Raw genomic sequence first — 24718 nt, forward strand, 5'->3', positions numbered from 1 at the left:
CGAGCAGTTCAAGGCATGGTGGTTCGTAGGCTTCGAGAGTGGCAAGCTTCATGTTCAAGCCGGGGCAATTGATGAGCTTTGCTGGTGCAGTGAGGCAGTAAATTGGTTTGAGGAGCAGCAACAGCAGTTTGAAGAGGTTCAAAGTAGTGCCAAAGTGAGCAGTGCAGGTTCTGTTGGTTTGAATGCACTTGAACACAGTCGATGATGGTACAACAGGGGTTCGACATTGTAGAATGCAGGAAACCAGCTGCTTTGCTTCTTCAATTGCTGTGTGTCCCAATCCGGGGGCCCACGGACAAAAGGTATCCATGTTCTTTTTCTCCCAACCCGAAGGCCCTGGTTTACACCTGCAGGTGTCCTTCGCCTCAAATGAGGTCTTACGCACCATTGTAACTGGCAGAGTGGTTGGACTTGATCCAGCAGCCTGTCACCCCCAATGTGCCCTCGAGATGGATCAGGAGAAAAGCTTGCCTTTCCCTTGGAACACTCATTCTTCACTGGTGAAGAACTTTGGAAAGGTCTGCTCTCTCAAAAGATGTGCAAACTAATAAAATAAAGGGCAGGAGCCCCTTTCCTTATAAATGCAGCATGCCACAGAAAACTGGTTGAAAGCAAGGCTGCTTTAAGACATCCAATCCTTGTTCAGACTTGCATCATACCGAAAGTGCTTTGTTGTGCAGGAAGTGTGGGACACAGGAAGGAAAGAGATGTCCACAAAAAATCATGATGACGAATCCTTTTGCCCGTGTGCGGTGCCTGCATGTCTGTCTCAATCCACCCTCTTCTCTAGGCCTGCACTTCAAAGGCCCTTTGATGTGAAAACGCCTTTTTTGAGGCAAGCTTTTTGAATGGGATTTTCGCTTTGAAGCCAGGCTCTCGTGGGGTCTCCTGCTGGGGGATCCCAGGCCTGGAAAGGGAGGAGCTAACTTTCCTCCCAGAGAGACAACAGAGGGAAGTCTCCTGTCCTTTGTCCCATTCACTGGAAGGCAGATAGCCAGGTGCCAGGCATCTGCACTGCTTCTCATAGCTAGTCTGAGCACACAGATTTCACACTGGTACGTTACATTTCAGATGTGGCTTTTAATAATGCTATGAACCATCAGCCACCATACCAAAACCTAAGTGTGCATACTTATTCTTCCATATTATCCTTCCACCAGATTGAGAGTTTATTGTAATGATGTGGTTGTGTAGCAGATATGCAGACTTAAATGCAGTTTCAATCCTACTCTCCACATTTGCAAAACCAGGCTTTTGGCTTTGACAATGCTTGTTATAATGGCATCTATAAGGCATTCGGAGCATAGTAAAGGTGTATGCATAAGGCTCTTAATCCATCATGGCAACACTTTTAGTAATAATAATAATGATCATTAAAAATAAAACACAATGTATATATATTTTTTTCTACCGAACAAACCCAATGTAATGCACCACAAAAGTGTAAGCACTAGCAAAAGAGAGAAACCCGGAAGATGCACATTTCAATGGTGTGATATAATGGGATATCACCATATATCAAAAAAACTTGTTCTGGTTACGTTACAAGTAGAAAATGTGTTTGAAAAACGTTTTGATATCTGTGCCATGTGATTTAAGCGGGGGAAAGACACCTATTCCCGGATCGTATTGTGGTGATCAAGAAAGTTGCCAAGCCGCAGACCAAGAAGCAAATAAGAGGGTCCGGATTGTCAGTTACTGCAGATAGTGGTTCCCGGGGTATGCCTCTATGGTTAAGCCCCTTCAGACCCTCATTTATAATTCAACTCCAGAACATCTGCCATGGTCCCACCATGCTAAAGACGCCTTTGTTACCATAAAGCAAGCACGCAAAATGTCCCTAGCGATAGGTCTGCCTGAATATGATAAGCCATTTGTATTGTACTGAAATGGGCACAATGGAGTGGCCCAAAGAGTGTTAACACCGTTGCATGGTAATAAGCATCGGCCCATTTCATACCACAGTATAGCACTCGACTCGGTAGCAGCAGGACTCCCAGCTTGCCTGTAGGCGGCTGCCGCTGATGCCCTGTTGATAGAGAAGACCAATCAATTGGTACAGGGCCACCCTGCCACATTTTCAGTACCCCATTCAGTGCTGGTCTAGCTGCTTAAGGGGAAGACAAAGCATGGTTTCAATTCCCTTTTCACAAAGAATAGGAAATTGCTAACTTGTGCTGCAGATGTAATATGGAGCAACTGACTTGTCTTGGACCCCCCTTCTCTGTTGCCCACCCCACAGGACGGAGTACCAGATGATTGCCTAGTGGTTGTCGAAATACTTCGGCTATCTCCTGATGATTTATTTGATGTCCCACAGCAGAACCCTGGCCTGATGCTCTTTGTTGACGGCACATGTGTGCGTAGCCATGGGACAGGAGAACCTCCCTCTGGTTACTCTGTATGTACACCCCACTCCATCTTCGAGGCCTATTGACTGCTCACTGCCAGGCCTACACAAGTCGTGGAACTTGTAGCCCTCACACAAGAATGTACCCTGGCATGGGATAGGTCGGATACGGTTTACACCAACTCCAGGTGCACTCATGGTGTGGTGCACGATTTTGGTGTCCTATGGAAGCAGGTTTAAAAGCCACTTTTACTCCATATTCCCAGCTTCAAAATATAAGGAGACAAATCCACACACTTTGGCAACTTATCTTGATCCCTGGCTCCAGGATTCAGCACAAGCTTTCTCCCTTTCTCACAGAGCTTTAATTATTCTTTCATGGAGATTCCCAATACTTCATTTCACCTTCTTCATTGGTCCTCCTCTGTCCTTCCTTTAACAGTCCCTTAACTATTAAGGCTTCCCCTCCTGGGTTGCCTCTCACGAAAGGTCTCCTCACCTTGGTTAACATTGCATCACGTGGTCACTCACCCTCTTATGCAGCGTGTGTTGCCTCTGTCCTCCTATCACCTCCACAGGTTCCCTCTCTCTGACATTGTTAATGGCTTTGGTGTCTGAAATTAAGTAATTAATCCCTCCTAGGGTTCTTCAGCAGTTTCATCGGAAAGCTCCCTTTGTCTTTCTCTCAGTTGTCCAGTTTGCAAGCCCTACCTTTGCTTTTTGGGGTACACTGTTCATCCTTCTTCCCCTCTAGCAGGATCACCTCTCATTGATCTTTTATCAGCTTTTCTCCCTTACACGGAGCTGCAGATATGCTCACATCGCTGTAGACATCAAAGACAGACTTCAAAACGTATTGATTGATATTATTTGACAAGGACACTTTACCACATCTGCATGCACAAAACTCTGAAAGTGGATATCAGGGAAAATAAAGCTTATGCAACCTACAAAGAACCATGTGAACACGTATCGAAGACATGACATTATTGGCCTAAGCATGAAGGGTTCCAGGCTGTTGATTACACAGGTATCATCACATCACTAGAAACAACTCAAAGCATCCACTGTTTGAAGCAAAGAAATCCCATTGCTCACAAAAGGAGCACTTCCGCCTGGCCCATCAGAGACTAACCACTAGCCCTCTCAGGCCCCCAACCTAAAATAGGTATGTCTCTGCCACACTTGGGTGCCAGTCCACCAGACATGAGTGTGTTCATGTACATAGGAAATATTTAAGTGTCACATCCAACCAAAAAGCTACTTTTAAAGATAAGAATCTTGGAAAAAAGATGATTTATCAAAGGATGTGGTGAGTGAAAAGCTGAGCTGGTGTTGATACTAAATTTGTTCAAATTGATTGTTTTTATAATTGGCAGTACATCAGCTGTCAATGAACACATGGCTCTTGGAACACTAGAGGATTAAAAAAGGTATCTGCTATATTGGTCAAGTAGAGAAAATACCTTTTTATGTTGTTTAAATTTGGTTGGTGTTTGCCCAATTGTAACTCATCATTATAAAGATACTGAATGTTTTTTAAAATGTCAGATACAGTAGGGGCTCTGCATCCAACTATGAGTTTAATTATATAATTATCAACATCAGAGAGCACTGTCCAAGCTCAGACTGAATATTTAAGGAAACACTCAGCCTTCACATTCTACTTTTAGTCCGTTACTCTCATCAAATCTGCCTGGTCACAAACCTATAGGTGTGAATCTGCACATCCACAACTTACTTTCGGGAGTTGCCAACTGTCGTATTTTGCATGATTCCCATTAGGTCCTAGAACCCTTCATGTTCTGCCAAAAAAGAAAAAAATCTCACAGCAGTAAGCATGTTTATACCTCAGTTAGCTACGTGGGGACTGCAGGAAGGAATATTTATACATAAGGGTGGGCCTGAGGCAGACACAGGTGGGCCCATAAGGGAATCAGGAAGGTTCTTTACAGGACAGTGCATTCAAGTAGTCTGCAGTGTATCATCTAGTAACCCTCTAGAGGAGCAGCTGAATGCCTCTGCATGACGTCCCACCCCCCTCCTGTCTGGATGCTGGCGGGCGAAAATCATGCCAAGTTTGACTCCAGCAGTTTTGACTATTCCGCAGAAAATCTTCGAAGAAAGGTATCTGTTAAGAAAACCCTATCAGATGTATCCCTGAAGAGATGACAATCTGTTGGAGGAGATCCCCAAAGGAATATGAAAATGGGAGAAAGAGAAGTTGGTGACGTCACAAGAAATGAGCATGACGCACTGAGAAGATTGGCTGACGAAGAGAATTTATGGATCTTATAGAAACTGATGATGAAGTAAAGAATCAAGTAAACTTTCAAATATGAAAAGAGGATTGCACGTGCGAAGAGCACTGAAGAAAATGCAAACTGTTCAATGACTGTACAGTTGTTGAAACGCAAGTAGATCAAGTAATCTTAGAAGCTGACTATGCATAGTGAATAGACTGCAGACGAAGCCACCATTAAATAGAACCTGGACATTGGTGTCACAACTTTAGTAAGTTCAAACCCATAGAGAGAAGGGCTGAGGGCTGTGTCACAGCCAAAAAGCAGCTGTGAGCATGGAAGGATCGAGCAGGGCTGTCTGGCCTGGTATCAAGACTCCAGCAGCCAAGAACTGGTTATCTATCCTTGAACGGAAACCGTGAGACGCTGAATCATCCTTTGTTAAGGTGCTAAGAAATAACACCATGAGTGCCAAGTTTATTAATTCAAGTCAATTAATTGCTGGAAAATGGGCTGTATTGCGGTCTCCTGTCACGTGAGCCAAGGATGGAAGTAGAAGTTGGGCACGCAGTCCAGAACTATGATAAGCGGGTGCCCGCACTCCCTTACATTCCCAGAGACGAGAATACATTGCAAGGCCAAGTTCAAAGTCAATCTTCATGGCAGAAGGCATGGGTGATGAGAAATGTTGAGCTAATTGGGTGAGGAGGTAAAGTCATGCCCATCTCCTGACACCTGGGGTATGAGCTTACATGCTGCTAGTGAATCAAATGTTCCAGAGGGACACGGGCGTGCCAACCAATTGTAGAGGGCCATATAATGAAGGTCCTTATAGTTTATTAGCCAATGGTGTTTTGCATTTCTAATAACTGTTGAAGATGACTTGCACAAGGAGTCGGCAAAAGTTGTTCCACCTGACAGCAGATACCCAACCCCAACCTGACCCCTTATAGAAAGTATACTTAGATGTTCTGCTTGAGCCAACCACAACCCCCCTTAGGTTTTCGCTTATTTGCCACATAGTGTGACGTCACGTATGACAAGTTTCTGTAATAAAAGTGTTGTTTTTTAATGAAATGCTTTGAGGGAAATGCTTTGCGACGTCCATTGATGTCCGTTGTAACTCCCTGTTTTAGACAATTGATATTAAAACAGTAAATAAAACTTTGCCATCTTCCTGAGTTGGTTTGATTATTTGGTGTAAAAAGTTACTCTGCATCCCATCCATTGCATGAGACACTACCCAATTAAGGACCTTATGTTCAATCCCCAAATTAAAAAGGTGTCCTTCCTCTTCTTGTCTACACCTATACAAACCGCAAATTAGTTCTGCGGCCATTGACAATTTGAACCTCTTTCTTTTGTTACTTATGAATTAGGTGTAAACTTTTTTAAAGATTCTCTAACTAATTACTGAAATTCTACCAGAGGTTCAGACACTTGAAGTAATTAAAATCTTTTTCATGTGATAAGGATTACTTGACAAAGATCAAAGGACGACTCCAAACTAAGGGTACACATTTGCAGATTTCCATAGCAAGAGACACCATGGTCAGTATAACTTTCTCTGAGGACAATCCCACATGGGCAATTCTCTCCCAGTCTCTCCCAGGATAAACCCACCTGGGAATTTCTCTCATTGTGCATGTCACCAATGTGATAGTTAAGTCAGGCACTAGGAAATGTGATTAATCAACCACTAAACAGCAAATCAACAGGCAAAATTAAGGAACACTCAGGACCAAGCAAATTGACACATAGGGCAATGATGCCTCATGCATGTTACTACACCTGGCCTCCCTAAAGTCACTGCTTCCCTTACTACAAGTACCACTCTTAGTGTGGGCAATTACCTGGACGTTATACCTACCGCCACCCAACTTAGCTGCACTCAGCGCCTTGCACACTAAACCCATGGACTCCACACTTAGACTCGCTGATTCCTACCTAAGTATTGCACCGCAAAACAGCAACATCTACCTTAACGATCCGGCCTTATGGCTTGCCCATTTCGCCAAAAAGCCCTCTCCTAACCTACCGTGCTCCATCGCTCTCAGGAACGAAAGACTAGGATCCAGACTCATGGACAAGAAGGGTCACCCTATGTACCCGAACTTACACTCGAAAACAATGACGCTTAGCCCGCCCCTACAAACACCCACTTCACCTATGCCCTCTCACCCTCAGACCAACACAGCGTCTAAAAGCAACGCTGGTTTAATCAAAGCTGCATTGATCAAAGCAAGGTCCTTAGCTGCCCATGCTCTGGACATCGCTGATCTCATCAAGACTCAGGAACTTGACTTCATCGCCATTTCTGAGACTTGGTTACACGCGGCATCTGGCCCTGCACTCTCTCTAGCCATCCCCACAGACTACTCCATTATCAGATGTGATCGCACCTTGAGAGGTGGAGGAATTGCATTTATCTCTAGAAACTCATTAGGACTCAGAACCATCCCAAGCACTAAGGTGGAATCTGCAGAGGTACTCTCTGTCAAACTCGGACTGTCAGCCAACCAAACGGTCACCATCCACCTCATTTACAGACGCCCAGGTCCACCCACATCCTTTGTGGATGACATCACTGCTTTAGCACTCGACAATGCAAAATCTAACTCGCAAACCATCATTCTTGGCGACCTCAACCTAGGACACCAAGACCCTAATGATACTGCGGCCCTCGACCTTGCTAATACCTTATCAGATTTAGCATTTTCACACCACATACAGGAACCTACCCACATTAAAGGGCGGTCCCTTGACTGGCTCAGTGACACCAATTGCAATATTAGCGTACTTTCCAATGCCCCTTGCATCTGGTCTGACCACCACGTCATCACCTTCAGTATTGAAGCAGCCTTACTACCTACACCTCCGGTCGCCCCAGCCACCCTCACTAGAAATAAAAAGAACATTACTGCAGAAAAATTACTCCCCCTCATCCTTCCCACCCTAAACAATGCTCCTGACACTTGTACAGACACTACCATTTTAGCCGACATGTACAACCAGTCTGTGCTTGCAGCCATCAACTCTATTGCCCCACTCAAACTGAGGAAACCCAAACAACGAGCTCACTTCAATTCGTGGTTCACTCCCCAACTCAGAGTGCTACGCAAAGAGAAACGGACGGCAGAGTCACATTGGAGAAGTCACCATTCCGACGCCCATAAGGACGGTCTCCTGATAGCTACCCTTAACTACAAAGTAGCTCTACTTCAGGCAAAAAATGATTCCTACAGCAACCGCATTATGTCTGCCCAGTCTAACACCAAGGAACTGTTTAATATTCTCAAGGAACTTGAGACACCTGCAGCCCCCCCGACTCCTGTACTAAAGATAGCTCTTGGTGCTCAAATATTCAGTCAGCACTCCTGGGTAAAATTGCCACCCTCCAATCTAAAATTAGAGACAAACAGAATGCCTTACAGTCTGACCAACCATTGACCGCACCCACACTCGATACTCATCAAGTTAATCTTTCTCATAAACCTTTCTCTTTCTCCCCACTCACCACCGTTGAAGTAGAGGGAATCATAAACAACCTCAAACCATCCAATTGCCAAGGTGACCCTTGCACAGCACCCATTATCAAGGAAGCATCTCATGAATTAGCCCCTTTCATTACAGCCTTCATAAATGCTTCTTTCAAGACAGGTATTGTCCCGGATAACCTAAAGGATGCCTGGGTTATCCCACTCCTCAAAAAACCTACCCTCGACCCTAACATCCCAACTAACTTCAGACCAATCACAACAGTCCCATTCTTGCTTAAGATCTTGGACCGTGCAGCTTACCTGCAGATTCAGGATTACTTCGAACTAAAAAATCTTCTAGGCCTGAGACAATCAGGATTCCGCCCTAAACACGACACGGAATCAGCTTTGATTGATTTAAAAACACAGATGGATACACTAAAGGACAATGGGAAGTTAGCCCTTCTCCTTCTCCTCGATCTTTCTGCGGCTTTTGATTTGGTCAACCACCAAATACTATGCCAACATCTTAAATCCGCAGCCCATTTCTCTGACTCTGCCAATGCCTGGATCCACTCATTCCTGAGCAATAGATCTATGAGAGTCTTCTCACCTACGGCATCAGCTGTCCCCTCCCCATTCACTGTAGCGTTCCTGAAGGATCATGTGTATCCCCTACGTTGTATAACGTATTCACTAAGCCCCTCTTCGACGTGCTTGACTATCTGGGTGTCTCCTACACTAACTACGCGGACGACACCCAGATACTCATCCCTATCACGGGAGACTACACAGCTGACACCAAAGCCCTCAATGATGTCTACTCGGTCATTCAGGCTTGGATGGCACATCATGAACTCTGCCTTAAAGATGATAAGACCGAGCTCCTACTTCTAGGTTCAAACCATCAGCTTAACAAACTAGATCAGACCTACAATTCATTCACCATCGACGGCAACAATATTAAGGTCTCCAAAGACACCAAGACCCTAGGCGTCTATCTTGACTCCACGCTTTCCTTGAACAAACAAACGCAGTTAGGTCAGCATCTGCCTATACTTGCAAATGTATCACCGCTTGTAGACCCTTCCTTAACTCGACCAATTGCATCACCCTCGCCAGAACTCTCGTCATGGCCAAAATTGACTACTGCAGTGCTCTTTACCTAGGGACTAGCCAGTCTAACCTCAATAAACTGCAAATTGTACAAAACAATGCCTTAAAGGCAGCCTTAAACATCCCGAGATGTTCCCATATCTCCTGTGTCAGATCGGACCTACGTTGGCTCCCGGTAAAACAAAGAATTGCCCTGAAAACGCTAGCCTTGACTCACAAATGTCTTAACAACAATGCCCCACCTTACCTATCTGCCCGCCTCACACTACACCCATCATCTCGTCCAATTAGAGCAGCCCAAACTCACAGCCTCACGTTGCCTAGATTTAAACTCCAAAAAGCGGGCGGGGTGAGCTTCCCTGTCCTAGCCTCCAAACTTTGGAACACGCTTCCCACTCCTATCAGAACTGAACCATCGTTCCAAGCCTTCAAGAACAAAGCCAAAACTTGGCTATTCTCCCATGATCTATGAGACCCTCACTCTATCTAGTACTCTTGTGTGGCTTAGGTCATGCTTATACACCTCACTGTACTTACACTACAATCTGCTATGGTACTCTTTCTGTACATCTCGGTATATTACCGTATATTGTGTGTAATCTCTTTGTAATTAATTAATTCTGTAATTAATGTACTTAATGTAATGTAATTACTTGCTGTAACATGTTTTCAAGAGTATGCGCCCGGTTGCCCCTGGGCCTGGTTCTTTGCACTTTATAAATAAATAAAATACAAAATACAAATACAAATACACGGGCCAGCATCATCAATACATTCATTAGTTGAGTGACCACTGCAGCAACCAATGCATTCACTGAGCCTTGTACCCCAGCTGCATTCACTGAAACAGAAGAAACACTTGCCCCTGGCGAAACAGATAAAAGTGTGTAGTACAATAGAACCTGTAAATAAACAAGCATCCACACTCCACAGGAAATGGGTAACAATGCTCTGTTTGTTTACCTGATGACGATTTATCAGAGGTTTCCACTTTTGATGGTGGAGTTTGGCCCATCCAATCGCTTCTGATGGTCTGCAAGAAAGTGCCCAACGTCTCCTCTTCCACTGTGATAAGACAAGTAATGATGACATATTTATTGTAGGGCTAAACCCACCCTACATGAATGCTCTCATCACTTATCACAAACTGCACATGGCTGGAAGATAGGTTTATATTTAAAGTCCAGTATCACTTATTTGAAATAATGAGTGGACCCAAACCCTACGTGTCAATTTCTATCTGTCCTGCTCAAGAAAACACATTTCTAACTTTCTTTCATTTGGATATTCCACCTCTTTGTTAATCAATTCATGACCAATAACAGTATTTTTTTCAGTTGCTGTTCATGTGTATTTTAATAGGACCTTTATTATAGAAATACCTAGGAGTCTGGATTGACAACTCCCTGAAAGACAATACCATCCAGAAGTCCCTGTGGGACAAAACTAGAAACTTAACAGCACAACTAAAAGCAGTAGATAAAACATTTGGAAAGTTCTCGTGGATCCCAGCACTGCAATTCTATAAATCAAAAATTGTACCAGCTTTAACATACAGAATGAGTGCAAATCTAACACTCCCCCCGGAATTTTGGACTAAGTTGGAAGGCTTTGTGTGAAAGCGGTGTTGGGCCTGCCAAAGTCAGCACCCACTGCAGCAATTCGGCGCGATCTGGGCCTGGTGTCCCTAGCCTCAGTAGTTGAACAAAGTGCCCTCCAACTGTATAGAAAAACCCTTCTGCCAAACTCCCTCCCGGTTTTCCAGGTGGTAGCAGATGAAATAAAGAAAGGGGGGTGTAATCCTCTCAACACATGGGTCAAAAAACTACAAGAAAAACTGGAAGCAATAGCCTCCACAGAGGTGCTGCTGATCGCAAACCCTAACAGGGTAAAAAAAAAAAATAGAGCAACAAGAATGGATCGCCACTAACGAAAAGATTTTGACCCACAAATCTCTCAAAGACCAGCCCCCTAGACACAACAAACTGAAAATACCCTTGAGATACTGTGAAAAATTCCCTGAGAAGGAACTGAGAAAAACCTTTATGAGGGCACACCTAAATATTCTCCCAACCAGAGAAATCCTGGCGATCAGATTACAGTCATCGACAGACACTTGTCGCCTGTGTGAAAACTTGGAGCAAACAGAATCAGTCAAACATCTCCTCATGACTTGTCCTGAAATGTCTAAGGAAAGAGAGGCGTACTTGGCACCACTCATATCCCAACCATCAGTGGTAAACGAACAAATAGGTTGGAGTCAACTCATGGCAGGTGACTCAGCACGATGGTCCAGGGCGGCAGCGAAACTTCTGGACATAGCGCTGAAAAGAGCAAATCTACCAAAACCAATTTAAAACGTACAGAACCCAATACCAACCCTAAATCTAAAGTCAAATTGAACACTTCTCAAATTGCACTTCTCAAAGAATATGTGCTTTGTAAAAATCTTTTAATGATTAAACACACAAAAAAAAAATAGTACCTTTATTTGTAATCTTTCTTCACACATGGTATGTGTAGGAATGGAGGCTGGGCCATACGGTGATGCCCATAGGGCCAGCTTGATCTTCCAGCATGGATCGATTTTCTGGTCTAATGTGGACCACTGTCATGGCATAGCACACTCTGCTGCGAGCAGTTAACCAATGCTACAGACTTAAATTGCCTTGAAATAATTGAACATAACTGTTTTCCCTGGCACTGCTCAAGTGGTTTGATGTGAAGGGGACAAATTGAGCTTTGCTAACTCAGGATACTTTCCCTGGTGTCATGGACTATTTTTTGATCTGTATCTCTACACTTTGTTCCCCCTATTTTCACAAAAAAGGAAGCTACAAAAAATGACGAAAAAGTGCTGTCTTCTGGCACTAGATGAATGGTGCCGCGGTCTTCCATTGCAAGTCCATGGCTAACAAAAGTTCAGGTTGTGCATCTGCCTCTATTTGCCTCAGCAATCAAACATTGATAGATACACTCAAGCACCACAGTGGGAATCCCAATAGCGGAAGCACTCCGAGTTACCCCTAAAATGGGTAACGTCCATTTATGTTCCTAACATGGAGTAAATTGTGTCCCCAAAAATCGAATTCCACCAAAATGTACCCATTTCAATGCGCTGAATCTGGATTTATTTTGTCCTTTGAATTGTTGCATGCCAGACAGTGGCAGGCTCTCATCTTCAGAGAGCCCGAGCTAACGAGGGCATTATACCATAGAAAGGAATGGTGCGAGCTCTGAAGTGCGGTGTAAAATGTCTTCAATTAACTCCTTTTGGAAGAGATGAGTAGGCAGGCCTTCCACTATACATGCCTTGCCACTTGGCCTTGCTGCCCTAAATGTTCTTATATTTCTTATTATGCTGATTCATCTTGTCATCTTTATAGCTTCATGTGTGTGTCCCCCCCCTCCAGCACCTCCTCCCCGTAAGTTTGGTTAATTCCAAAATAAAAGAAAGTGCACATTATGACCAGTAAAACATTTTCCACATGCCAGCATTTGTAGCTGAGAAGTAGGTAAATATGGAACAGTGTAATCACTGATTTAGTCTCAGCAGTTGAACCATGATTGCTATTCAGTAAGACTCTTCACTGAGGAAGTAGTTACATTAGGCTATTGTGGTGTGTTGTGTGCATCTAACCACCCAGAATAATACCAAGGTGCAAAAGGTTGGGCAATAGGTCTAAAGAGGCATGGCAGAAACAAAGGGAATTAGGGCCTACTTAGAAGGATCTTTAGCAGTGTGAGGATCGAAAAGTGATCATCAATCTCTTCCAGGGATATGGGTTAATCGTTCCAGAGGTTAAAGGTCTTGGATGAGAAAGATGATGCCCCAGTTCTTGTAGCAAACCTTCAGGGTTAGCAATAGGCGATTGTTAGCTAACCATAGTTTTCATTGGGGCTGGTAATGTGTGAATTTATGTCACAGATATTCCCATGTGAACTAACAACCTTCTTCCCTATTCGCCAGTCAGAGAGAACTACCGAGCACAATTGCTAACTGACCAATAGGGCAAACGGTGGAACAGGAATTGGTCCCGCCAGACACTTTGTAGCTGGAAAGAAAAAACAATTTAAGTACACAACTATCGCAAAAGGAATCCCACTGACCTATCCCAACCTCTTCCGCCTCTATGACATACCAGTGGTATTGATAGGTGATGTGATAGTAACAAGTAGGAAAAGGGGGGAACCGAACCTGGGCGGCACAAGTGCGCAGATAGGGACAGGGAAGGCCAAAAGGCCAGAAACACCAAATCCAGGGAGCAGTTCCACAATGCAATACACAAGGCAGTCCAGAGTTCACAGGCAAAGTTCCAAAGTTCCAAAAAACGCCAAATACAAAGAGTGAATCAAAGAGGCGGTCCAATGTCCAAAAGCCAAAGTTCCAATGTTCCAATATCAAGGTAGTCAAATCGAAAGGGAGATACAAAAGGCAGTCCATTGTCCACAATCCAAAATCCAAGAGCCAGGAAAGAGAAGAAAGCAAATCCAATTTTTTTTTTTTTAATTAAAATGTTTGGTTTGATTTTACAAACTTTGCATTAAATTCTTTTTCACTTTCATATTTTTTTAAAAAAGAATAAAAAACAAAACAGAACATTTTTTTCATTTGCTCTGTGCATTTCTACTCATTTTATAATCTCAGTCCAGAATTTGATTTTTGTAATTATTAGCCACTGATCATTTCCTCTTAGAAGATTAGCCCATCTTTCTTCTGTCGTCACTGTTTTATTCGAAATTCTAAAGAAGCTTCTGAATAGTTCACTTTTTTCTTTCAGCATCGGACACACCATAATTAGATGGAATAAAGTTTCTGGTGTTTGCAGTTCTTTACAAAATCTACAGTTCACAGAGGTAGACCCAGTTTTATAAAATGTAGCTAGATAGTCCCTGGTTGGTAGTATATATTCATTTGACCCTGTGCAGTGTATTGCTTTTTGATCAGGTTTAGACATAAGATATTTGGAACAGTCCCCATTCCTGACACAAATCCCGCTTGAAATGGATCTTTTAGTTGATTCTCTGTGATCCATAGATTTAGTTCTTTTAGCAATAACCTCCCATAGATTTTACCCGGGACATCTAACAATGAGATGGGTCGGTAGCTACTAGGCAACTGGCGATCACCCTTCTTAAATATTGGGAGAGTGATTGAATATGTCCAACTTTTTGGCAATGTGTGGGCAAGATTTATAGCTGAGAATATCTTAAATAATATGGAGGCCCAAAGATCGGGATGCGATTTCAACATTTGATTCTACAACCCATCAGGGCCCGAAGCCCCTGAGTTGCTTGCTGTTTTAATGAGACATAACAATCAAAGTTGAGATGGAATTTTTGCATAAGCTTGCTAGAGTCTAAGCTTACACTGCCATGGGGTACAGAGTACAGATCAGTGAAGTATTGTATCCACCTTTGTTCATTCACTGCGCTTGATTGAATCGCGATCTGTGAACCCAATGCAACCTGATTAATGATTGACCACATTTTTGCTGTATTCTTGGTTGTGAGAATGCTCAGCATGTTAGCACCATCGTTTTGATACATTCGTGCTCGATGTCGTTTTACCCAATTTACATAGTGATTCCTAATCTTCCTTAGTTGACTGGCCTTCAGGTCCGAGGGGTAGTGAGCCACTTTCCTCAATTCAGCATGGTGTAATGTTTTCCTCATTTTAACGGCCTGATCAAATGAGTGGAGGTGGAATTTAGCTTTTGGTTTGTTATAATTCGATTTATGCTGCCGGAATAGTTGCATTGTATTGCTATACTCTATTCCTAGGCAGCCCATTCCCCAACTATTCTCACTGTGTGAGTTTGCCAGGAATTGGTTAAAGTGCTGTAAACCCTCCTCCGACCATCAGAGTCGATTCAACCCAGGATTGACAAGTAAATAGCTTCCTCGCTGAGAATTTGCACACTCTGGGCTTTGATCTTCACTCTCCCATGTCATCGCTAAGATGTTGTGATCACTTAGCTTGGAGTCTCTAACCTCAAAGTCCAGTAAAGCTGGTAACAAATTGTCATTCACATATATATATTCAATTACAGAATGGTTGTTCCCTCTTTTCCATGTTGCCTGAGGCGGTATGTCTGCTTTGAACATACCATTTAGCATGTGAAGGTTGCGGTACTTAATGAACAAATTCCATTGAGGTATTCTTGCTCCATCTCCTCAAGCTTTTTCCTCACAGCAGTTGATGTTTAGATCCCCTGCTATAATTAGAAAAGTCACCATTGGATCGAGCTCCACCAAATCTAGTAGCATAGTTAGATCTTTATAGAATGTATTCTCTGGTATTGCAATCACATTCCAATATACATTCAAAATTGCATACCCCGATTTTTGGATCATTACCTTCACCATGATCATATGATTATTTGACATGGCCCACAATTCTGATGATGTTTCTTCATAGTTTTAATAGCGATTAACAATCCAGAAGAGGGTCAACCAGATACTGGTTTATAAGCAGGTTTTAAATAAATGTCATGGTTGTCCCATACTGGAGCAGCCGTGAGCCACGTTTCTTGCAATAATATTATATCAGCTGCTCCCAAATTGCTGCTATCGTTGATGAGCAGATGGCTAAAGCCTCTTGTATTCCAAATCAACAGCGTGATGGTCTTTTTTTGACTTATTATGTCTAGTTATTGTTTCGCCTGACTACATTTGCATTGACATAGATTGACTTTTTGTTCTGACACTTTGTCCAACAGACTCTGGGACGTGCTCGCCTTGGATTCATTTTTATGATTTTTGTCTGATGTATGATTTATGAGTGGATGAGTGGTGTTGACTCTATTTTTAGCTCAAAACCCATTTCATATAGAGCCATTTTTGCTGACCAAATTACATTTTGTACCACCCGTGAGTTCAACCATAGTCTGACTAAATTCAGCCTACCATCATTGGTGAACTCCACACAGTCGATATCTGATGAAGTTATATCCTCTAACTGTGCTACATCAGAAAAGATGGCCATTACCGACCTCCTATTGAGATCGTATTGCACACATGGAGATGGCGGCATTCAAGAATCAAAGAATGCATTGCTAGTCGCCTACCCTCTAACTTAGTTGGGGGGCTAAGTTTGTCATTTTTGATAACGTTATGTACATCGCTCAAAGTAAGGGGTTTATTTATGAGTTTGATGTTCCTTAGAGCTATTTCAATTCGTTGGAGTACTTCTGCTGTGATGTTTAAACCATTACTGTTTGAACTGTTGTTCCCCCATTTAACTTACTGCTATTTATTCACTGCTACGGCTGGTTCCATATTCAATTTGGGAGGAGTGGGCAGTGAGTCACCAATATGTGTGGCTTGCCGAGGCCCCCCATCTCCCAGGCTAGTTGTTTTTTTTGCTGAGGGTCTTTGTAACTGTACTCCTCGATTCAGTTTGTCTTTATAAAACAGCATCCTGGTGGGACTCCTCTACGACAACTGACTGTCCCTTTGCCTTACTCGCACCGAATAAATCTGTGATCATATGACCAGCCATATTGGCATCAACGGCTTTCCGTATCTCCTGTCTATGATTAGCAATTGCCTCATGATCTCTTGCTTGCGGCAGCTCAACATTTGCCGCTCTGGGGCATTCGGTGGATACATGAGCCCCTGTTTTCAGACGGTTCTCAATGTTTCCATTGTTCACTTGTTGGACTAACTCATCTAGAGGGGCATAATCCAATTGCTTCGCACCATTGTTTGCCTGACACCCATTATCCTTGAGTAGTGGTTGCTGCTTATATATTTTTTTGATCGCCTGGGAGGCAATTGTAACATTCTTCTGTGGAATACTAATGGCCTTGAAGAACTGCTTAGTTCCCGATCCCACCAAACGTTTTATTGTTTTCTGATTTTTAGATAACTTACAAGGGAAACTGCTTTTAAGTTGCCCCACTCTGCCTGGATTAAAAATGGTATGCACTATTTTTGGGGCTATGGTATGGGCCAAGCTAGGGGCATCGTTTAGTACAGACTTCACTGTGGGAGGAACCTGTACAGGTTCTGTTATGGCAAAGATTACTTTATCAATGCACGGTAATACTGTGGTTGCTTTTTTTTAACTTACTTGGTGACTGTAATTCACTGTGTTTCAGTGTTTGACACGCTACCGTTGTCACAGTTGTTTTTGCGATTTCACATGGCAACTGAGAAATAGTTTTAGTACTCAGTTGATGGCCAAGTGACTCCTGCCAGATTCGCATATTCTCCAAGACTCCTGTCTGATTGTTTAATTTGGCGTCTATTGTTTCAAATAATTTGCCCAACGCTTGTATGGTCAGGTTCATAGCTCGAAGGGTGACTTCTAACAACCTATCATTTTGTGAGCCGAAATTCGGCTCATTTACATTTGATAGTGAATTGTGCGCTCTCCTAGGCGTTGGGTGCATGAACGAGATGCTTAATGCAGAACTGCTATTAGCAGCATCCGGATAATCAAACATCACAGGAGAGTTAGACAGGTTATCTGGCAAAATTTGTACTGAAACGACTGAACCTTCAGGGTCTAAATCAATGATTGCAACGTCAGTGTTAGGCCGCTAAACCGTTTCAGATGTAGGTGACTTTGCCGTTGGTGGAAGCGCCTTTAGCATAATGCTATCGTATAATGATGCCCTTGTTGATAATGATGCTCCTGTTATAGGGGTTGAATCAGATAGAGAGTCTGAATTAGATGTTATTGCAACACCGGGGTTGATTGCCATCGGTATTGCAGGTGACTCCAGAGCCCACTGCAATGTATCTCTAGTTGTAGTAGGGGGCGGCAAAATCACTGTTGCTTTCGCTGTGTCTGGAGTACCCACCCCCACCCCAGAACTAGTATCTGTTGCAATTCTTACACGAGCATCTTTCCAAAATGCTCGTATATCTTTACAATTACCAATGTTCGGGGATGCAGCCACTCTTTTAGAGGGTGTCCGCATGCGCGGTGTGGGTTGAACATACCATACTGGCAGTGCGTTGTCCAGCGACGGGGGTCACAAGAATCCTCTCACCCCGAACCGCTCGGTTACCAATTATTACCAGCATATCTGTTTTGAGTGTGCGTGGCTGCATATTGCCCTGCGATTTTAAGCCGGAAGGACCGCGAAGTACCTCTCCTCCTCGACACCTCGGCAAAGAGGCCAAGAGGTACTTCACAGGTACTTCCACTTGGTGCTCGCGCGCTGGTGCATCCACACGGATGGTTATATGGCCTTACAACAAAAGGGGGCATGACCTCAGCGGATGATGCTGTGCTGTGGCCCAAGAAACAGCGTTTTCTAAACAAAAAAATACAGCAGAATTAGCACAAATTACGGGGAAATACCGAAATGTCCACTTAGAGTCTTTGTAAAGGGTGTTAGTTGACACGTACTTCCAAATTGATCACAATAAGTCTCTCACTACTCCACCAGCATACGAGGCCAAGAGGTACTTCACAGGTACTTCTGCTTGGTGCTCATGTGCTGGTGCGCACGCACGGTTGTTTATTTGGCCTCACAACAAAGGGGCGTGGCCTCAGCAGATGAAGCTGTGCTGTGGCCCAAGAAACAGCGTTTTCTCAACAGTAAGTGTTTTTTCCAAATTGATCACAATAAGTCTCTCACTACTCCACCAGCATACGAGGCCAAGAGGTACTTCACAGGTACTTCTGCTTGGTGCTCACGTGCTGGTGCGCACGCACGGTTGTTTATTTGGCCTCACAACAAAGGGGCGTGGCCTCAGCAGATGATGCTGTGCTGTGGCCCAAGAAACAGCGTTTTCTCAACAGTAAGTGTTTTTTCAAAATTGATCACAATAAGTCTCTCACTACTCCACCAGCATACAAGGCCAAGAGGTACTTCACAGGTACTTCTGCGTGGTGCGCGGAACTATACAATAGTACTTCAATTATTTTCCTAAGCATTACAAAATAAAAAGACACAATTATGTTGATTCAAAATGTTTAGTAATTATTTAATTGGTTTAGTCGTAAACTGCGATAAGGACAAGTGATCGTGGGCATTACCAGAAAGAAAGTTAATTTGATTTCCAACATTCATGTCAAGTTCTGGTGTGCTTGGGAAGGTACCCAGAATGGTCCCATCGTCATGACATGTGCTACAACCAGGCTTGACTGGTCTATAGGGCAATAGGCCACTGGCCGAACCAAAAACATAAAATGCTAGTGTGGGCCAGTTATTTTATTCAAAGTGGGACACTTTTTTGGCCAGTTTAATGAGTTAATTCACTTTGCGGCTAGTAATTATGACCTGTGTTGCTGATCAAATATTCTTTAAAATGCCCAATTTGCATCACACTTTATCCAAAAAACTCCCCCTTGGTTACAATTCCAACAGTGTCACAAAAGAAATTAATAGCCATTTGCAACCGTGGGCCACTTTTTCATTGGTGCCCGAAACAATTTTATGGCCCAGTCCGTCCCTGGATACAACTGTATTTAAGAGATGCAATGTTATGACAAGCAAAGTCTTGATAGCAGGAATCTACCTTAAAGTTTACTAATCCACGGTGCTGACATCTCAGTTGGGGTGATGGTGCTGTTTTGGGGTACAGAATTAGTCCTCTATTGTGTATGCAAGAGACCAGAATATTCAGTGGCGGTCTGCTGTTGTCAGAAATTCGCAAGAAATGTGTTCAAGATGTAATCCTAAGAATTTTTAAATATCGCGTGTGAATGGATTTCAATGGAAGTCTATTGATGTATGGGCATGTGTACAGCCCAATATAGATAGACATCCTGACCCTGAGCCCCGGCTTCACCTCTCAGCAACTCCTCCTCTAAAGGTCTGCAAGGATTTTGGGGAGAGGGCACATTATCTCGAGAAGACCATTTTACCCTTGCATCCAAATCCAGAGTCTGTCTCAGAATTAGTATATCTGGTTCATGGTTACACACAATGTTAGGGTGATTGTTGTAAAAAATTAAATTAGCACCAACACCGGTGTGCATTGTGTACTTGTGTAAAAATGAATGATGAGACTCTGCAAACACGTATTTTGCGTCACTTACCATGGTCTGAGGTGGTCTGGTTTGCATCCAATGTGCATGCTGGAAATTAATATCTCTGGCCTAGTTTGTGATTACATCACTGTAATAACACACTCACACCCAGTATAATACCAATTTAAACAGCAAGGCTCATTTTGTTAAAAGTGGTAATTGCATACCGTTAGCACATACATGGCGCTGGGTCCACTGCCTGCAATATTACCTTTTTTACAGAAAGAAAGAGTACATTCAGGGATATATTACCTTCACTCTTTCATTTTACTCTCCATTTTGCAGATTGAAATTTAAATGATTTCCATGGGATCCATGTGCTTTGAGCAGCTTTTTTTTTGAAAAAATATTTTTATTAGTTTTACAACATGAACAATCAATATAACACCCTCCATCCCCCTTCCCTCTCCCCCCCGGGATGTCCACCCTTCTATTTAGCTTCTGTTTGTAGACTCAGTGACTTATCTGAACATATCAAGAATTCTAATTTTATGTGGGCACCACTGTTCCATATAGTCGCTTTGTAGGTACTCCAAGGTGTCCGACCAATCCTCCGTGAATTTCTGATAGTTCCCTTGTAAGTTCTATGTCATATGTTCCATTGATATATGGTACCATGCTCTTCGTATCCAGTCTATTGCAACTGGTGGGGACCTTTGCTTCCATTTTTGGGCGATTTCCAACCACACCCCAATTAGAAGACCCATGAAGTTTCTTTTCTGTGTTTTGGAGAGGGTTTTGTCCTTCGGGTTCCAAATCCCACAAAGCCACACCTCCTCCCCCAGAGTCTCAGCCCCCTGGAACATTGAGCTCATGTGGTCTTTCACATCTGTCCGGTATTGTTGAAGCTTTGGGCAATCCCACCAAATGTGTCTCCAATTTCCTTCCCCTCCACATGTCACGAGTAGTGGAATCTAATGCGGAATCCTCCAAATCAGATAAGTCACAATCCACCTCCCCTTTCTCCTCACCTGTCACTAGAAGAACTCCTTGTCTGAATGACTTGTCTTTAGGTCTTTTCTTCTTTGTGAAGAGATACGGTCGTCCGCGGGAAGAAGCCACCCTGATTCCCTGATAAACAGAGAAGCAGCCGGCCCCTGTCCCGAAGACGCCAGGAAGAGAGGAAAAAAGCAGCCGCTTAAAAAAACCTCTCGCCGGATGTTGTTGGTAACGAAGAAGTGCAGGAGGAGTTGACTGGCGATTCCGTTAAGCAGGTGAAACAATGAGGTATCTCAGAAGTAGCCACTGCTGTAATTCTGTTTAACCGGAACAGTTAGGATAGGAGCAGGAGAAGTCCGAGGAACCGGAGTGAAGGAACTAACTAAAGCCAGAAGCCGGAAACAAAATCCGGACAGCAGGAGTAGCAGAAACTCCAAAGGGCAGGGGAACTTATGGAACGGAAAAACAACAGAGAAAAAACAAAGAAAGGATAGGAGCAGTAAAGAAATCTGCTTAGGTACTGAGTACACAAAAACACAAGCAAGGACTGGATACACTGTAGCACGGCAACAAGCGAAGGAAAACAAGTTGCAACGCACAGAGCCCAGAGAGGGGCGTGGTTAAATACGGAAAGAAAAGAAAAGACTAGAGCGTTAAACCAGGAAGCGAAACGAAAGACCCACAGAAGAAAGGAAAGCTAGACCGCCAAAACAGGAAGTGAAAGAAAAACACCCGGAACCTCTAATGGCGCCGCCAACGCCAAGCTTTCCATAATCGCCAGCGACCACCATAAGACGGCGGCATGACAGTATGCCCCTTCCCAAGCGGCACCCCCCCCCGGTTTACCCGGGAACAGACGGTGAAACCGCTGAATCAACACCGGGGCGTGAACATGGGAGACCGGTTCCCAGGAGTCCTCCGAGCGTGGATAACCTTTCCAGTGGATGAGATACTCCAAACGACCCTGATGATAGCGAGAGTCACGAATGGAAGCTACCTCATACTCATCAGAAGGAACCACCTTGGGAATCGGATCTCGAGGCAAAGTGCGATGGTATGGATCACCCTTGCATTCCCTTAGAAGAGAGGAATGAAACACCGGATGGATGCGGTGCATATGTTTTGGCAACTGGAGACGAAAAGCCACAGGATTGATTTGGCGAAGTATAGGAAATGGACCCAGATAGCGGGGAGATAGTTTAGAGGGATGAAGCCAACGAGGTAGAAACCTAGTAGACAACCAGACCTTGGTGCCCCTACGCCAAGCTGGAACCGGTTGGCGTTTAAGGTTGCAGTAAGATCGGTACCGGAGATTGCTAGCTTGCAAGCAACTCGTGGCAGACTTGTGAGCATCCGAGATGCTGGACAGGAGAGCATCAACAGATGGAGTCGTAGAAGGAGGAAAAGAGAGAGAAGGAATAAAGTTGGGATGGAAACCATAGGAACAAAAGAAAGGACTGAGACCAGTGGCACTGTGCTCTGCATTGTTATATGCAAACTCTGCAGTAACCAACAGACTAACCCAGTTGTCCTGTTGGGCATTAGTGAAACATCGAAGATACTGCTCCAGAGTGGCATTCGTTCTTTCTGTTTGTCCATTAGTCTGTGGATGGAAACCGGATGACAAAGCACGTTCCATACCTAATCTTTCACAAAGTTCCTTCCAAAACTTCGAGGTATATTGAGGTCCTCTGTCAGATATAATCTTGTCCGGAGTACCATGTAAGCGAAATATTTCTTTGGCAAATACAGCCGCCATCTCAGCTGCAGTAGGAAGACCCGCCAAGGGAGTAAAATGTGCCATCTTAGTAAAGCAGTCGACTGTCACCATGATGCATGAACAACCTTCTGAAGGTGGCAGATCCACAATGAAATCTGTAGAAATAACGCTCCAGGGTCTCTTAGGTAGATCCTGTTGTTGGAGAAACCCAATTGCCTTCTGAGTGTTGTGCTTAGATCGACAACATACCGGGCATGACTTGATATAGGAGGTAACTTCTTTGGACATCCCCGGCCACCAGAATCTGCGAAGAAGCAACTCCAAAGTGTTCTTAACACCTCTGTGTCCTGCTGTTGGATCATCATGACACCATTTCAAAGCTGACTGACGGGTGATGCTGTCTGGTAGAAATAATCGCTGTTGTTGAAAACACAAACCATCTTTCATGGACAAATCCTTTGGAAGGGGGTAAGTGGATTGCGTGACCTTACGGACTCTGTCCAAGAATGACTCTACGGAACAGATAACCTTAACTTCCGGTAGCATGAGGCTGGGGAATTCTTTCAAAGCCCTGTCTGGATCTGGCCTTCTAGAAAGAGCATCGGCCAGTATGTTCTTGGAACCTGGCAAATAGGTCAGTACAAAATCATATTGGGAGAAAAAATGTGCCCATCGAGCTTGGCGTGAGTTGACACATTCCATCTTTTGTAGAATCTTAAGATTCTTATGATCTGTTCTGATTTCAAAAGGATGATTAGCTCCTTGGAGGAGATGGCGCCATTCTTCACATGCGGATTTCATTGCCAGTAATTCCTTTTCTATTACCGAATAATGTGTCTGGCTGTCATTAAGTGTTTTGGACATATAGGCAACGGGGTGTTCTAAACCTTCATGTTCCTGTAGGAGAGCTGCCCCAATTGCAGCAGAAGAAGCGTCAGTCTCAACAATGAATCTTAGATTCTGATCTGGTTGATGAAGTACTGGAGCAGTGCAGAATTCCTTCTTGAGAAGTTGGAAAGCCTGGTTCGCATCTGAAGACCAGGTAAAGGGCATGGATGACTTTTTTAGCAATCTTGTAATGGGCAGAACTCGATCCGAGAATCCTTGGATGAATTTACGATAAAAATTGGCTAAACCCAAAAATCTTTGGACGTCTTTGATGGTATGAGGTATAGGCCATTGTAAGATGGCGTCGATCTTAGCGGGATCCATGCGGATTCCTTCTGAAGACAGAATAAAGCCAAGATAATTGACCTCTGAAACTTGAAAAATGCACTTGTCAGCATTGGCCTTGAGTAGATTGTCTTGCAACCTTTGAAGGACTTGGTGAAGATGATTTGTATGAAGTTGAGCGTCTTTGGAATAAACCAGAATGTCGTCTAGATAGACTACAGCACAATGAAACAACAGATCAGAGAAAATGCGATCCATGAATCTTTGAAATACAGATGGAGCATTGACAAGACCAAAAGGCATTACACAGTATTCGTAGTGTCCGAAGGGAGTTCGAAAGGCCGTCTTCCATTCATCACCGGATCGTATCCGTAAAAGGTGATAGGCTCTTCGTAAATCAATCTTAGAGAAGATCTTCGCTCCTTGAACAGCTTCCAGGATATCCCCGATAAGTGGCATGGGATATCTATCTCTGAGAGTAACTTGGTTCAGACCCCTATAGTCTATACAAGGGCGAAGTTCGTCAGACCCCTTCTTAGGAACAAAAAAAAGTGAAGCCCCTGCAGGTGAAAACGAAGGTCGGATCAGGCCATGTTGTGAGTTAGCATCCAGATAATCTTTGAGTGCCTTCTTTTCCTTAAGGGAGAGAGAAAACATTCTTCCAAAAGGGACTACAGCGTTGGGCTGGAGAACGATCTGACA

At 43.7% G+C, this 24718-nt stretch overlaps 1 protein-coding gene across 4 annotated transcripts in view; it reads right to left on the bottom strand.

Annotated features, from left to right (window-relative positions):
* LOC138453575 (scavenger receptor cysteine-rich type 1 protein M130-like) overlaps positions 1 to 24718 on the bottom strand; it is a 500179-nt gene that overhangs the window by 141320 nt on the left and 334141 nt on the right. For all 4 annotated transcript variants that reach the window (XM_069606566.1, XM_069606582.1, XM_069606572.1 and 1 more), the window contains one exon: positions 10152 to 10253. In XM_069606566.1, the coding sequence (XP_069462667.1) occupies positions 10152 to 10253 (102 nt within the window). The remainder of the gene's footprint in view (positions 1 to 10151; positions 10254 to 24718) is intronic.

Source organism: Ambystoma mexicanum, chromosome 1p (assembly GCF_040938575.1).
Source record: "Ambystoma mexicanum isolate Mex_15411 chromosome 1p, UKY_AmexF1_1, whole genome shotgun sequence".
NCBI classification, from domain to species: Eukaryota; Metazoa; Chordata; class Amphibia; order Caudata; family Ambystomatidae; genus Ambystoma; species Ambystoma mexicanum.